The sequence below is a fragment of the Anomaloglossus baeobatrachus genome, chromosome 4, assembly GCF_048569485.1.
Source record: "Anomaloglossus baeobatrachus isolate aAnoBae1 chromosome 4, aAnoBae1.hap1, whole genome shotgun sequence".
NCBI classification, from domain to species: domain Eukaryota; kingdom Metazoa; phylum Chordata; class Amphibia; order Anura; family Aromobatidae; genus Anomaloglossus; species Anomaloglossus baeobatrachus.
In genome coordinates, this window is record NC_134356.1 from 374911076 (window position 1) to 374927182 (window position 16107).

General features: G+C 43.2%; 1 protein-coding gene across 2 annotated transcripts in view; it reads left to right on the forward strand.

The window, feature by feature from the left end:
- PTPN12 (protein tyrosine phosphatase non-receptor type 12) overlaps positions 1–16107 on the forward strand; it is a 101153-nt gene that overhangs the window by 58030 nt on the left and 27016 nt on the right. For both annotated transcript variants that reach the window (XM_075342576.1, XM_075342577.1), the window contains 8 exons: positions 1346–1384; positions 4030–4101; positions 4631–4690; positions 9016–9158; positions 9247–9313; positions 9418–9495; positions 12728–12823; positions 13736–13818. In XM_075342576.1, coding sequence (XP_075198691.1) covers positions 1346–1384; positions 4030–4101; positions 4631–4690; positions 9016–9158; positions 9247–9313; positions 9418–9495; positions 12728–12823; positions 13736–13818 — 638 coding nt within the window. The remainder of the gene's footprint in view (positions 1–1345; positions 1385–4029; positions 4102–4630; positions 4691–9015; positions 9159–9246; positions 9314–9417; positions 9496–12727; positions 12824–13735; positions 13819–16107) is intronic.

Genomic DNA, 16107 nt, shown 5'->3' on the forward strand with positions numbered 1-16107 from the left:
TAGACATACCGTATTTTTGGGGTATAAGACGCACCTAGGTTTTAGAGGAGATGAATAGGAAATAATTTGAAGCAAAAATTATGGTCATGATGCACTGTTATGGGGGCGAGAGGAATCTGCTGCTGACACTATGGCAATTCCCCCAAAGTCTGCACTAATGTCCCCCATTCAAAGATTACTGGGTGGTTCATTTACATTGTGTCCCATTTAGGGAATGTCCCCATGTGGTGTAATCACTGGATTTTCTGCGGCTTATTACTGTGGATACTTTGTGTGCGGGGGGGGGGGGGGGCGGGTGAGTATAAACTGACCGGCATTGTAGATTCCATGTCTGCCTCATATTGCAATTCAAGATGCATATTTCGCCATAGATTTTTATGGTGTGCGGTTTGGAGGGGGAAATGTGCTGCATATCCACAGAAATTTTGCGAAGATCTTGAGTGTGTTTTTTAGTTAGTGAATGTTATTTTGTGATATGGCAACATGCACCTACAGGTTTTGTTCAGTCTAATGATATTGATCACATACCTATAGAATAGGTCATCAAAATCTGATCGGTGGTGGTCCGACACTTCGTACCCCGATCGATTAAACTGTTATTTCTGATGGTTCTGGGTGTAAACCTTGTACTAGAGATCAGCTCCAAGTGAAGAAAACAACTGCAGCTGGTGGGTCTGAGCGCTGGGATTCAGAACCTCACTGGTCCGATATTAATCACCTATCCTAAGGACAGGTGATGACTATCATCTGACTGGACAACCCCCTTAGGGTATGTGCCCACGATCAGGACTCACTGCGTCCTGGACACAGCGGGTCCTGACCTGCAGGGCCGCGAGTCTCCTCCGCAGGAGACCGCAGCTGCTTGTATCCATGATCAGGATTCAGTGCGCTGTGGTCTCTTGCTTGTGTTCTCCCTACGGAGGACACATGCGAATCCGCAGCAAACAATTGACAAGCTGCGGGCCTGGAAAGACGCACCACAGTGCGTCAGTGTTTGCTGCCGAAAAAACAAGCACAGTGGGCACAGGATTTCTAGGAATCCCATCCATTGTGCTTGTACTGTACAGCGCAGCGTTTTGGCCGCAGGGAAAACACTCTACATCCAAAACGCTGCAAACATTGATCGTGGGCACGCACCCATAAGGTGCATGTGAGAAGTAGCTTTAGTTACATAAGTGTGATGTTTTTATTATGAACTGTATACATCTCATCTAGGTTTATGAAGAATTAATGTAATTGTTATTCACACTTAAAAAATTCAAAATGGCATGTAAAGAAAAAACCTTTTATTTTTTAACTAATTAGACTTTTTTTTTTCCCTTCTTTTTTCATACTCAATCTTCAGATAATTGTAATGGCTTGTCGTGAATTTGAAATGGGAAGGGTATGTATTGTGGAGAAATGTCAAACTTGCATGTATCTGCACTTCCTTTGGGGTTTGAGTAATGCAGGATTTCCTTTTAACTGCTTCTGACCATCTACAATATGGGACCTACTAGAAGCTGAAGCCTGCACGGGATACAGGCCAGTTATGATACATGGTATTTTATTATATCGGGCGATCTTCAGCCTTCTCCATAAAGTAAATCGAACAAGAGAGAGGAAACGTGTAACTCTGTTTCCAGCTCCTGCTGTGGGCACGTGAAGGAGCCTACTGTTATGTGAAGCACATGTGATGGCATAATGTGGAGTCTTGTCAATGTCTTATTAATGAGATATCGGAGCTTGATGAATGCAGCTCTTATTGCCATATCCGGTTAGTAGAGCACTGAGAAATATACGCAAAGAATAAACTGAGCTAGGGCTGCACCTAGACATCTAGTAGTAAGATTTATTATTATTATTATTATTATTATTAATTATTATTATTATTATTATTCAGAGTAGTTACATAGTTACTTAGGTTGAAAAAAGACCTAGGTCCATCTAGTTCAACCTTCCTCCACCAGTTCTACATTTAGTCACTAAGTCATTTATAACCAACAATGTTTTGTGTACTGAGGAAATCATCCAGCCCTTTTTTAAAAGCTGTTATAGTATCTGCCATTACTACCTCTTGTGGTAGGGCATTCCACAGTCTGACTGCTCTAACTGTAAAGAACCATTCCTATTTCGCTGCCAGAATAGCTTTTCTTCTAATCGCAGTGAATGCTCCTGGTCCTTAGTACTGTCTTTGGAAGGAAAACTTACGTGCCAGTCCTTTATATTGACCACACATGTATTTATACATATAAATGAGATCTCCTCTGAGACGTCTTTTTTCTAAGCTAAACATATCTAACTTTTTCAACCTGTCATCATATGGGAGGCCTTCCATTCCTTGTAATAGTCTAGTTGCCCGCCTTTGAACTGACTCTAACTTCTGAATGTCCTTTTTAAAATGTGGAGCCCAAAACTGGATCCCGTATTCCAGATGTGGCCTTACAAGTGATTTATAGAGGGGTAACAATACGTTGGGATCACGGGATCTAATCTCTCTTTTTATACACCCTAAAATCTTGTTTGCTTTAGCAGCTGCTGCTTGACATTGAGCGCTGCTGCTCAGCTTATTTGTAATGAGAATACCCAAGTCCTTCTCCTGTTCTGTAGTCCCGAGTTTACTTCCATTTAATGTATATGCAGCTATAGGATTACTCCGTCCTAGGTGCATTACTTTACATTTATCAACATTAAATCTCATTTGCCAAGTATCTGCCCATTCTGACATCTTATCCAGATCTTTTTGTAATATTGTACTATCCAGGTCAGTTTTTAATATCCTACATAGTTTGGTGTCATCGGCAAAGACTGACACTGTACTATCAATCCCATCCACAAGGTCATTAGTAATCAAAAGTAAATTATTTCCTAGTGATCTTTGTAATACTGTGTAGAGGAAAATTTAAGCTACTGATTGATTTATTTTTTAAATTGTTTAAATTGTAAGACGTGCCGAATAAAAATAGTCACTGACACAGTATGGGGACAGGTCCACTCTATAAGGGTACGTGCCTATGATCAGGACCTGCTGCGTCCTGCACGTGGCAGGTCCTGACCTGCGAGGCCACAAGTCTCCTCTGCAGGAGCCCTTGCCCACAAACAGGGTTTGAGGCGCTGCCATCTTTTGCTTGTGTTCTCCCTATGGAGGATGCTTGCGGCTCGGAAAGCCACACTGCATGTCGGTTTTCGCTGCAGGCCGCACACGCACAATGGGCATGGGAGTTCTAGAAATCACATCCACTGTGCTTGCACTATACAACGCAGCGTTTTGGACACAGCATAAACACGCTGCATCCAAAACGTTGCAAACACTGATCGTGGGCACATACCCTAAACCAAAACAGCACCAAGAAATCCCTCCATACATGAGGCGAGTACTCTGACATCACTCTGTTGTCTGCCTTTTGTACCTGTGTACACAGCAGCCTTTCGGTCACTGGGCAAGAAGATTGCTTGTTGGCTCAGATAATAACCTATACTCTTTGACTCATTTTAGCCAAACCTCTTTTTTTTCTATTATATTATATAAATATATGTGTACGTGTATATATAATTTTATATTATATTATATTCGCTCAGGTTTCACCTTTCACTTTTTTTATTTTTTTTCTTGTAGTGAAATACAGTCCTAACCTGCAAGTGGGAGCAATCCAATAAATACCTATCAGGGGTGTGAGGTGTCTCGGATTTCCCTACAGGGATCTCGAGTATAATACTTCTTGGTGTTCTCTCTTTCCATCATCGCACCAGGGTAGTGTGTGTTCTGCCATTAGCTATTTCAGGGAAATGGTGAGGAAAATGTAATTCCCTGCATCCCAGCATAGTCATTACTGGAAGGCTCCTGCTAGTAAAGGGATTGATTTCCATACTCTATTAGGCGAGGTAATTCCCTTATATACCTCGTTATTTTACATTTTGCGACCAAATACCCCAATGACTTCGCTTTTATATTTGGGGGATTTTAATATTGTCCATAAAGTAAACAGTTACTTGCTAATCAGTGTCTTGAACGCTGTATTACTAACCATTATGTTATTTGTGATTTAACAGAAAAAATGTGAGCGCTATTATCCAAATTTTGGAGAACAAGCTTTAACGTTTGGACCATTTCAGATCTCTTGTGTAAGTATACCTTCATGAGGAGATTGTATTCTCTGTAGTATCACACGTACAGCATAACCTGAATGTATAGCTACTACGCTACGCACTTAGGCTAACACGCCATATTGCGGCAATATTTTATGATTGCAATTTACATCATGACACTTTATTTGCATGGAAACTGTAACATTTTCATATTTGCTGCACACATGACAGTTTTAGAGCTCTTCAAAAAGATTCACAAGACCCTGGTTCTAACAGCTTTGTCAATAGTCCTTGGGCCCCCAGACTAGACCTTTGCAAACCTAATAATCGCCTGCATCTCCTGCACCTCTTCTGATTAGCAGGCCCACAGAAACAGTGACTTCATGCTGGACCAAGAGGTGCCAAGGATTTCGGATTCCCGGCTTGTAGAGCTTTGGTGTGGGGGCAAGGACTACTGATGTGATCGCTGGTTCGATGTGAAGCAAATCTTTTTGATAATCTCTAGTCATGGATGTGACTAATATAAGCACAATTTGAATGACTGACATTTTTTTTTTTTTTTCAGGAGGAAGAACAGTCCAGAAAAGATTACTTTGTAAGAACACTTACAGTGGAGTTCCAGAATGTAAGTTTTGCCATGTACAATATTGGGGTAATAATCGCGAACTTCATTTTCTTGTATTACGATGTAATTAATGGTAAGCCTGTAAATAATATACCCCTTAAAGGGGATGTCCACTACTTGGATCACTACTTGGACAACCCCTTCTCATTCCTTGTTCGCCTCCGTAAAAATAAATAACCTTATACTCTCCTCCGGTGCGGCCATAGTTCCAGCGATGTCTGAAGCCGCGTTCCCTGGGCCCACGTCACATTATGACGTGAGCTCCGCAACCAATCGGCGCCCGTTCTCCACACCTTCGGACATTTGAGTAGGATGTGAGCGCTGCGCTGACTTCCTGCTCAAACGAGTAAAGATAAAGCGAAGGAAGCTGGCACTGATTGGTCACAGGGCTCACGTGTCATAACAATGTGATGTGGGCCCCAGACATTGCTGGAACTGTGGCTGCACCGAAAGAGTATAGGCTTATTTATTTTTACGGGGACGAACAATGGGAATGAGAAGGGATTGTCCCAAGTAGTGGTTAACCCCTTTTAAGGAGTTGGCTCATTAAACATTTGGCTATCATTGATTGGGTCCACCTGCAGCAGCCCATGCAGGCAAGTCTATGTGGCTGGGCTGATGGAAACTATTGGTTAAACCATCCTAATATACACAAGATTCCTTTCATGGCATTGTTAAAGGGAACCTGTCAGCAGAAATTTTGCTCTAAACCTAAAAGTTTCCCCTTCTGCAGTTCCTGGGCTGCATTCTAGCAAGGTTCCTATAGTTTTTGTGCCCCTTTTTAGACCAAATTAAATACTTTATTAAGTTGTACCTTTTGGTATGCAAATCTTCTAAATTATCCATGGGGGCGGGCTGTCTGGTGTCCGTTACTGTCCCTCCTGCCGATTTACGCCGTCCCCCAATGCTCCATTTCATACCTCAAGACGCCGCCCAGTGCGCCCGTGGTCCCGCGCATGCGCCGTGCGACTGTACCGGGACTGTGCACAGTGTGACCGCTGGTGACGTGTTGCGAAGGCACGAGATTTTGGGTGGCGCTGTGATTGTCATCAGCAAGTGTCCGCCCATAATCTCGTGCCCGCCCTTTCCTTTCTGCCTCCAGCGTTCTGCGCAAGCGCTGGCCAGATGACCCGACGTCACCTCTCGTAACCGGTGGTGTCCTGCTCCGCTCCTCACATCTATTTCCTGCTCCAGGGCAAGATGGGAAAGAGGTGACGTCGGGTCATCTGGCCAGCGCTTGCGCAGAACGCTGGAGGCAGAGGGGAAAGCGCGGGCACGAGATTATGGGCAGGCACCGCCCATAATCTCGTGCCTGCGCAACACGTCACCAGTGTGCACAGTCCCGGTACAGTCGCACGGCGCATGCGCGGGACCACGGGCACACTGGCGGCGGCATCTTGAGGTATGAAATGGAGCGTTGGGGGACGGTGTAAATCGGCAGGAGGGACAGTAACGGACACCAGAGAGCCCGCCCCCATGGATAATTTAGAAGATTTGCATACCAAAAGGTACAACTTTTATAAAGTATTTAATTTGGTCTAAAAGGGGGCACAAAAACTATAGGAACCTTGCTAGAATGCAGCCCAGGAGCTGCAGAAGGGGAAACTTTTAGGTTTAAAGCAAAATTTCTGCTGACAGGTTCCCTTTAAATGCAGCAACTCGGCCATACAATCAGTTGCCAATGGGTATAGGTGAGAGATCAAGAACTATATTTTATACAATTTAGTGGCCGCTAAGCATAAAAATAAATCAAAACTGATACCTGTTCCAATAATAAGCAGGCGCTTCAATTACTAACATAATACAAACATTACAAAACAAATGCCATAGCACCAACTAATAATTCAAGGTTCTATATTTATATATGCATCATTAATATGGGTTCTAACAGCAAATGTTCACCAAATTGCTGCCTGGCTTCTGTAGATGCTAGACTCTATAGGCTGCATTTCTAAAATGCCCGTGTCACGTGACAGAAGTGACTCATACCTTGAAGGAGCCCATACAGTCTAGCATCTACAGAGGCCAGGCAGCAGACAGGGGCAAAACCCAACCCGCATATTAGCTATTCGGCAGCTGCTGCCAATCTAAAAGCTGTACATTTCTGTGACTTTACTTGCCTGTATTTCAAAAACTATACCTCTAATCTGACAATTAAAGGTATGTATAGAATCAGCATGATAGCGTCAGTATAGCACTGGCTTTCGTTTATATAGGAAAATCCTGGTGATGGTGTTCACTTTAAATTTATGCATGGTGGCCTCCAAATTTGTGAAAACACAATACCTCATGACTTTCCCACGCCCATAAAGGCAACGGTTTGTGAAATGGCTTTGGGATTGTATAACATCATGTACTTTCCCTACTTGTAGTACTATGGGTATGCTCGGCTATGACTAGAGAGGTGTTTTTTTTTCTCTATTTTGTCATCTTCTGTTATGAATAAGCACCTATCATATTTATTAAAAACAAGGTTTTTTTTGTAATCTATATAAATATTTTAGGTTCTTCTTCTGCACTTGGTATTACAGCCATTCTTGGAGAGCACAGATCTCCTGCCACAAGATGGAGGTTGGTGGATGAGCATGTGACCAGACTCTTCCAATTAAAAAAAAATCGTCTTTCCCACATGCAGTGTTTAGTTGGAAAGGACTGATGGACAGGTCTGGTCACGTCCCTCCATCTGCCATTGTTACTGTGCAGTCTGTGAGGAAGGTGATACCACCAAGTGCAAGAACATATACTTATTATAGCGAGTGCCACAATCTTATCAACTCATCCGCTAAAGTAGAGATAATGGATAATACACAGGTTACCCACCGGGACCAGGCAATTTATTATTCCAATTTTTATAAGAGGTTTTTTTTTTTTTTTGTTTTTGTTTTTTTTAACTTTTTTAAATTTCTCCAAGGGACTTAAGCTGCAATATCCACAGGCTGAGATGTACTCTACAGCTTTTCATTTTTACATCTTGCAGCATGATGTTTAGAATTGGGAAATGCATAGGCAAGTTGTAGTGTTAGGCCTAAGACGGACAGCGTGAAAATCAGAGAAAGTGGAATGCGATAAAACATTCCATTCCATTCGGACTAATATTAACCTATGTGCCAGCACAAATGAGCGATTATTTTCTCAGCCCTAATCGGACCGAAAAAACAGTCGCCGCATGCTGCAGGTGCAATGTGATCTTTGTTTCTCTCGCACCCATTCAAGTCTAAGTGGCAAGAGAAAAATCGCACTGCACTCGCATTACACCGGTGTACTGCGAGTGCAGAGCAAGAATGGCAATAGCCGGCAACGGAGGAGAGAGGGAGATAAATCCCTCCCACCTTTCCTCGGTGCCGGATCGCCCTCCCCCCCCCCTCCCCCGCAGCTGTGGTCCGATCGCATGATAGGACCTCAGTGGCAATGACACTCGCATGACACTCTGTTCCTGCTGTGCTGACACTTGGTTCCTGCTGTGCTGCCCGCGTGAGCCGAGTGTCATGCGAGGATCGCAGTAATCCCCGTGTTGCCCCGGCCTAAAGGTGTTACATGATGGATTTGAAATACAATATGGAGACGGGGAAGAACAAATGTATTCTGATCTGCCACATGCTAAACGACAAAACCCAGAAATGGACATTAATCTATAAAGATGCATTCAAAATCCGATAACTGTGTTAAGGAATCTGTAAAAGTTGCTTCATAATGGTTTCGGCTGACACAAACTAGTACTCCAAGAAGATTTTAAGATGTTAATTGCTTTCTTTTACGATTTTGTTTTTCACGTTTCAGATCGCTTTTGGTATTTTTTGCTTTTAATTAACACCTGTAATAATATTATAGATTTATGTTGTGCAGGTTGCAGAAAGTTTCAGAGAAATCACGTTTTCATCAAGTGATGACCTTTTATTTACTTTGAATTCCTTTTTGATTTGTCTATGAAAAAGAAAAAAGTATTACCAAGTATGAGGGGCTCCCAGTTTGAGATGGAGAGAGCCGATCACCTGTGTAGCCACATTGCAAAGAAGTCAGTCTTAAGCCATGTTCACATGCAGATTACTTTGGCAGGTTTTGCATTGCAACAGCACAGATTAACACATGTAATTGAGATTTAGCAAACCCTATGCATATTGAGTGCAAAATATTGTACTGTGATTTAAGGGCATGCCGCAGAGTTTATGTTCTGTTTCACTATGTTAAATTGTTCGGAAGTTAGTGTCTGTTTTGCTGCTGATCCAATGCGATCTTTAAAAAATAAAATAGCTGCACCTTTGAGCCTTCAAAATAATGTCCACTATTGCGTTTCTGATAACTTTTCTCCGTTCCAATCTGTTTTGCAGGAGACTCGTAGGATTCTTCAGTTTCATTATGTAAATTGGCCGGATCACGATGTACCATCATCTTTCGATTCTATTCTTGACATGATTAGTTTAATGCGGGATTATCAGGCTCACGAGGAGGTTCCATTATGCATTCATTGCAGGTATGCAATCTCTGCAGAATTGTATGACATAGTAACACTGTGGATGCCTGAACAGACTATAAGTGGAATATTGTCCTCCTCTCTGTAGTGCAGGGTGTGGACGGACAGGAGCCATTTGTGCAATAGATTATACGTGGAATCTGCTGAAGGCTCGGGTAAGTGACAAGACTGAAAACCACAGTCTGAAAGATTTCCCCTGTCCGGAGGTGGTAACCAATTATTGTCCTTTTTTTTTTTTTTTTTTTTTTTTTTTTTTTAGAAAATACCTGGAGAGTTCAATGTGTTTAGTTTAATTCAAGATATGAGGACACAACGGCATTCGGCCGTCCAAACCAAGGTACGGAATTGCTTTATTTAGAATTGGGAACCATTTATAATTGATGATTGATTTATTTATTTTTTTTTTTTTTTCCTCTTAAAAACAATGCCATATTTGCTTCTGATATTACAGGCAGTTTGTATTAATTGAGTGTTAAATCTTAGTTTCAGTGTCTGTGCTTTATTGAAGGCCATGTACAATTCTTCAGTTACTACTTGGTAATGGACTATCAAAGTACTAGTTATAGTATTATCCCACATTGATTGCCATAATATGTATGCTTTTCAACATCCATATTATGGCGGCAACACCAAGAACCCTCCAGACAATGATCGTCATAGAACCCTTTACCACTGTTTACTTTATTAGAATTGCAAGGGGTTTTAGACGTTACTAGGATGTAACACTCAACAGGCAATCCTGGCACACAAGTCAGACTAAAGAACTGAGACTGGCTTACAGAATTGCTGAGCGCAGATGGAAGAAGTTTCATTCCACTGAGCACTTCATTGCAAATAAAGAGTCCCTCACCACCTTCAAGTCCACATTCATGCTGCAAAACAAACCTACTTCTCATCCCTCATATCCTCTCTCTCTCTCACAACCCTAAACAGTTATTTAACACTTTCAATTCTCTCCTCCGTCCTCCAGCACCACCTCCCTCTCCTCTCCTCTCATCTGAAGACTTTGCCTCTTTCTTCAAACAGAAAATTGACAACATCAGAGCAAGCTTTGGCCCACAATCACCACAGCCCCTCATCATAGCTACTCAGCCCTCTTCCTCCAAATTCAGCTTCTCCACCATGACAGAAAACAATCTTTTCACTCTACTCCCAAGATCACATTTAACCACCTGTGCACTTAACCCGCTCCAATCGTACCTTATCCCCAACATCACCGCAGTCCTCATCCCAGCCCTAACCCATCTCTTCAACCTATCACTAACAAGTGATGTATTCCCTTCATGCTTTAAACATGCCTCCATTACATCCATCCTCAAAAAGCCCTCCCTTGACCCATCCTCTGTGTCAAACTATCGACCCATATTCCTTCTCCCCTATGCCTCAAAACTACTGGAACAGCAAGTCCGTCTTGAATTGTCCTCATACCTCTCCTCCTGCTCCCTCTTTGACCAGCTACAATCTGGCTTCGGACCACATCACTCTACTGAAACTGCCCTAACCAAAGTCACCAATGACCTAGTAACCGCCAAAGCCAAGCGACACTACTCTGTCCTCCTCCTCCTGGACCTGTCCTCTGCCTTTGACACAGTAGACCATTCCCTCCTACTACATATTATCTCATCACTGGGCATCACAGACTTGGCCCTATCTTGGATCTCCTGATACCTAACCGACCAAACTTTCAGCATCTCACATTCTCACACCACTTCCTCATCTCGCCTCCTATCTGTCGGTGTCCCCCAAGGCTCAGTTCTTGGACCCCTGCTGTTCTCCATCTACACCTTCGGCCTGGGACAGCTCATAGAGTCCCACGGCTTTCAGTATCATCTCTATGCCGATGACACGCAGATCTACCTCTCTGGACCTGACCTTACCTCTCTACTAACCAAAATTCCACAATGTCTGTCTGCTATTTCATCCTTCTTCTCTACGCGATTCATAAAGCTTAACATGGACAAAGCAGAGTTCATTGTCTTTCCTCCTCCTCACCCATCTCCTCCAACAAGCCTTGCCATCAAACTTGATGGTTGCTCACTCTCCCCAGTCTCAAGCTCGTTGCCTTGGAGTAACCCTTGAATCTACTCTATCCTTCAATCCACACATCCAAGCCCTCTTTACCTCATGCAGACTACAACTCAAAAATATCTCCCGGATCTGTGTTTTCCTTAACCAAGAATCAGCAAAAACATTAGTGCATGCCCTCATCATCTCCCGCCTCAACTACTGCAACCTCCTGCTCTCTGGCCTCCCTTCCAACACTCTTGCACCCCTCCAATCTATCCTAAACTCTGCGGCCCGCTTAATCCACCTCTCCCCTTGCTATTCCCCAGCCTCGCCACTCTGCCAATCCCTTCACTGGCTTCCCATCGCCCAACGACTCCAGTTCAAAACATTAACCATGACATACAGAACCATCCACAACCTGTCTCCTCCTTACATCTGTGACCTAGTCTCCCGGTACCTACCTGCATGCAACCTCAGATCCTCACAAGATCTCCTTCTCTACTCCTCTCATCTCCTCTTCCCACAATCGCGTACAAGATTTCTCCCGTGCCTCCCCCATACTCTGGAAAGCTCTACCTCAGCATATCAGACTCTCCCCTACCATGGAAAGCTTCAAGAGGAAACTCAAGACCCATCTCTTGCAACAAGCCTACAACCTACAATAACCCTCAGTCCAGTAGACCACTGCGCAACCAGCTCTGTCCTCACCTATTGTACCCTCACCCATTCCCTGTAGACTGTGAGCCCTCGCGGGCAGGTCCTCTCTCCTCCTATACCAGTCTGTTTTGTACTGTTAATGATTGTTGTACGTATACCCTCTTTCACTTGGAAAGCGCCATGGAATAAATGGCGCTATAATAAATAATAATAAGGATTTGTTTGGTACTGTTACTAGGTGTGCTATTAGCTGAGCAACAGATGACTGCTTGTGTGACGTTGAAAGTTTGACATTTTTTCCCATTTCCTTTACATCATCATTAAAACGCTGCAGAATTTGATATAGGCAAGTATAATATATAAAAGTCACGATTCTGCAGTCACAGTGACTAGACATTTCTGCTTAGAGTGGATAACTCCTTTAACCATTATTGTTCGTCAGCTTTTGGCTAATAAAATTCTGTTCCGACTATCCTTTTAGGGCCCTTTCACATTGGATTCTTCTCTACGTTCAGTGGTCCCGCCTGGACTTGCGTCCGAACCCCCCACAAATCGGGATTCAGACGTATACGCCAATTCAGCCATTGTCTATAATGGAGCAGACTGACTCACCGTGTGTTCTGTCTTGCTACTTTTTTGGGCATATACACCTACTGTAAGCAGACACCCAAATGTAGTAGGCTGCGTCTGGGTGTCCGCATCCAGCAGGTGTATATGCCTGTATACGTGTACAATAGAGCTCACGCTATCTCTATAGTCGGTGGCCCTCTCGGCAGCACATATGTCAGAATCCCATTTTGGGGGCTGGAGGGGAAGGGTTCAGACGTAAGCTGTGAAAAGACAACTGAACGTAGTGTAACGGGCCTAATTCCCTTTTTTTAATTTTTTTTTTTTTTTCTGTGTAGGAACAGTATGAGCTTGTACACCGTGCCATATCTCAGCTATTTCAGAAGCAGCTGGAAGTGTATGAAAATGAGTCTAGGAAGATTGGGGATGACTTGGTATGTAAAAGAACTCAAATACAAGTATATTGCTGTTTTAATGTAGTTATTTGTTATGGAAAAGTTTTGAAATAAGTCTTCTGGCAAAATCTCAGTAAAATAAAGAAATGAGCTTTGTCTGCACACCCCTGCGATGCAAAAGTGATGATGTGACAGTCACTTAACTGCTGCAACCAACAACTAATCTCAATCGCACATAATTGGCTGCAGCGTTCATTTGCCATCATCCGCTGCAGGATGTCGTTATGGCTTTACTACAGTTGATTGCTTTACGGCGCCACAAAGCATTCAACTGAAGTAAACCGCTGACAGCAGCGGCGGCCCTGTGTATTGGACACGCTTTACTGCAGTTGAATGCTTTGTGGCGCCGTAAAGTATTCAACTGTAGTAAAGCCATGACAACATCCTGCAGCGGCCGCTCCGTTCACGCTATCAAAAGGGGGAGTCTGTGTGCAGTGTGCAGACTGCAAGAAACAGCTGGAGGCAGCACGGGCATAGAGGAGAGGTGAGAATACCTTTTATTGTGTGTAAACAACTGCACATAGGGGACAGAAGGGAAGTAGCAGGAGGACATGATTAAACAATGGAGACATTACTGCACTGGACATTAAGGATAGGGCACATTACTATAAAATGGGGACATTACAGCAGGAGGGCCTTATTGAACAATGGGTTCATTACTGCGTGGGACATTACAGCAGGGGATTTTACTAAACAATGGGGACATTACTCAGGTTGGCTTACACTTGAGTACATATTATATATCCCTATATTTTAACTGGAAAAGTTGGGGGTCGTCTTACACGCCGGAAAATACAGTACCTTACCAATCATTAAAGGGTGATGGGTTGAACTAGATAGTGTTTAATACTTAAGATTTCTACTTTTTTTTTTTTTCCCCTGTATTCCTAGGAAGAAAATTCTGAAAATGCAGTAAATTCCTCAGAGAATGATAAAATGGATTCTCCACCACCAAAGCCACCACGAATCCGCAGGTAAATAAAGGGGTCAGGTAGCCCTTTGGAATCTGTGCTAATAGATTTGGACATTGATATATTTTGTTGTTTAGCTTAATCATAAGTATTTTTTTTCTGAATCTTTATTATGAGCTGGATGCTTTTACCTACTTTACAATCTCCCAATCCTATGTTCTTAAGTCTATTTTTAGGCTTAAACTTGAGTTGCAGATCCGTATTTTAATGACTTCCATAGGAAGTGGTGTGCCTGCTGTTCCCATAACCTTGGGTCTCCGCTTTACAAATGAAGTTCTCGTGGCAGTGTAGTAAAAAGCAATTGCTGTGGTGTGATAATCGAGGCAGCTCTGCTTGGAAGAACAATATTACTTTACTGCCTGAAGAGATGAAATAAACTAGAACATGGTTTCATGATGTAGCAGCAAACAATTAGAGGTGAAAGTCAAGTTTGTGGAATCAGGATTTTAAAGAATTCAGACATGTTCATGTTTCTGTTTCAGTCCACTCATGGTTTTGCAGCAGTGTCTACAGAATTTCCTTTTGAAAAATGTCAACTAGTGAAAAAAGTGAATATTTGGCTGAGGAAAGCGTGTGCTCATTTAGGCATTCGTTATGTTCTGGCTTTATTCTGGCTTTGGTGCCATGAAATAGAAATTAAAATGATGGTTACTCTTTAGGGCATATGGACTGGGGTTGTCTTTATGATCTGATGACTTTTTAAATATGATCGCCCAGAAGAGGTAGCAGTGTTTTGTCCCTGCCCATGTACCGTATTTTTCGCTTTATAAGACACACTTTTGTTCCCCCAAATTTTAAAGGAAAGTAGGGGGTGCGTCTTATCAGCCGAATATACATACATACATACATACACACACACACACACACACACACACACACACACACACACACACACACACACACACACACACACATTTATATATATATAATAATACTGCAAGGTCCGCTCTTGAGCGGTGCTGGGAGCTGGTGAAGCTGGGGGCGGCAGCGTTAGATCTTCTGCTCCCGCTCAAATAATATGCTCAGCCGCTGTCCATCAGCAGCGTGGTGCTGAAACTGCATCACGCTGAGGGGCTGGGGCAGCAGGGCATATTATATCTGCCTGCGCCCTCCTTTAAACGCACATGATCCCCCCTGTGTTGGATATGGCCCCCGTGCTGCTGCCCATAGTAAAATTAAAAAAAGCTTTACTTACCTCCAGCGCTGATCTATGGTCTCCTGCTGCTGCTGTCTGTGATAAGGCACACAGAGATGATATCACTCTGCCGTGCCGATCACATGACCGGCAGCAAGAACCAGGAAGTAGAGGAAGCCGGAGCTCAACTGCGAGGTGGGAGACACGAGGATGGACAGCGCTGAGAAGGTAAGGAAAGAGTGTTATATTTTATGGGCAGCAGCATGGGGGGCATATTTAACACAGGGGAGATGTGCCATCTATAGGGGCCATGGGCAGCACACATGGGGGCCAAATCTAACACAGGGGAGGTGTGCCATCTATAGGGGCCATGGGCAGCACACATGGGGGCCATATCTAACACAGGGGAGGTGTGCCATCTACAGTTAGGTCCAGAAATATTTGGACAGTGACACAATTTTTGTTATTTTAGCTGTTTACAAAAACATGTTCAGAAATACAATTATATATATAATATGGGCTGAAAGTGCACACTCCCAGCTGCAATAGGAGAGTTCTCACATCCAAATCAGAGAAAGGGTTTAGGAATCATAGCTCTGTAATGCATAGCCTCCTCTTTTTCAAGGGACCAAAAGTAATTGGACAAGGGACTCTAAGGGCTGCAATTAACTCTGAAGGCGTCTCCCTCGTTAACCTGTAATCAATGAAGTAGTTAAAAGGTCTGGGGTTGATTACAGGTGTGTGGTTTTGCATTTGGAAGCTGTTGCTGTGACCAGACAACATGCGGTCTAAGGAACTCTCAATTGAGGTGAAGCAGAACATCCTGAGGCTGAAAAAAAAGAAAAAATCCATCAGAGAGATAGCAGACATGCTTGGAGTAGCAAAATCAACAGTCGGGTACATTCTGAGAAAAAAGGAATTGACTGGTGAGCTTGGGAACTCAAAAAGGCCTGGGTGTCCACGGATGACAACAGTGGTGGATGATCGCCGCATACTTTCTTTGGTGAAGAAGAACCCGTTCACAACATCAACTGAAGTCCAGAACACTCTCAGTGAAGTAGGTGTATCTGTCTCTAAGTCAACAGTAAAGAGAAGACTCCATGAAAGTAAATACAAAGGGTTCACATCTAGATGCAAACCATTCATCAATTCCAAAA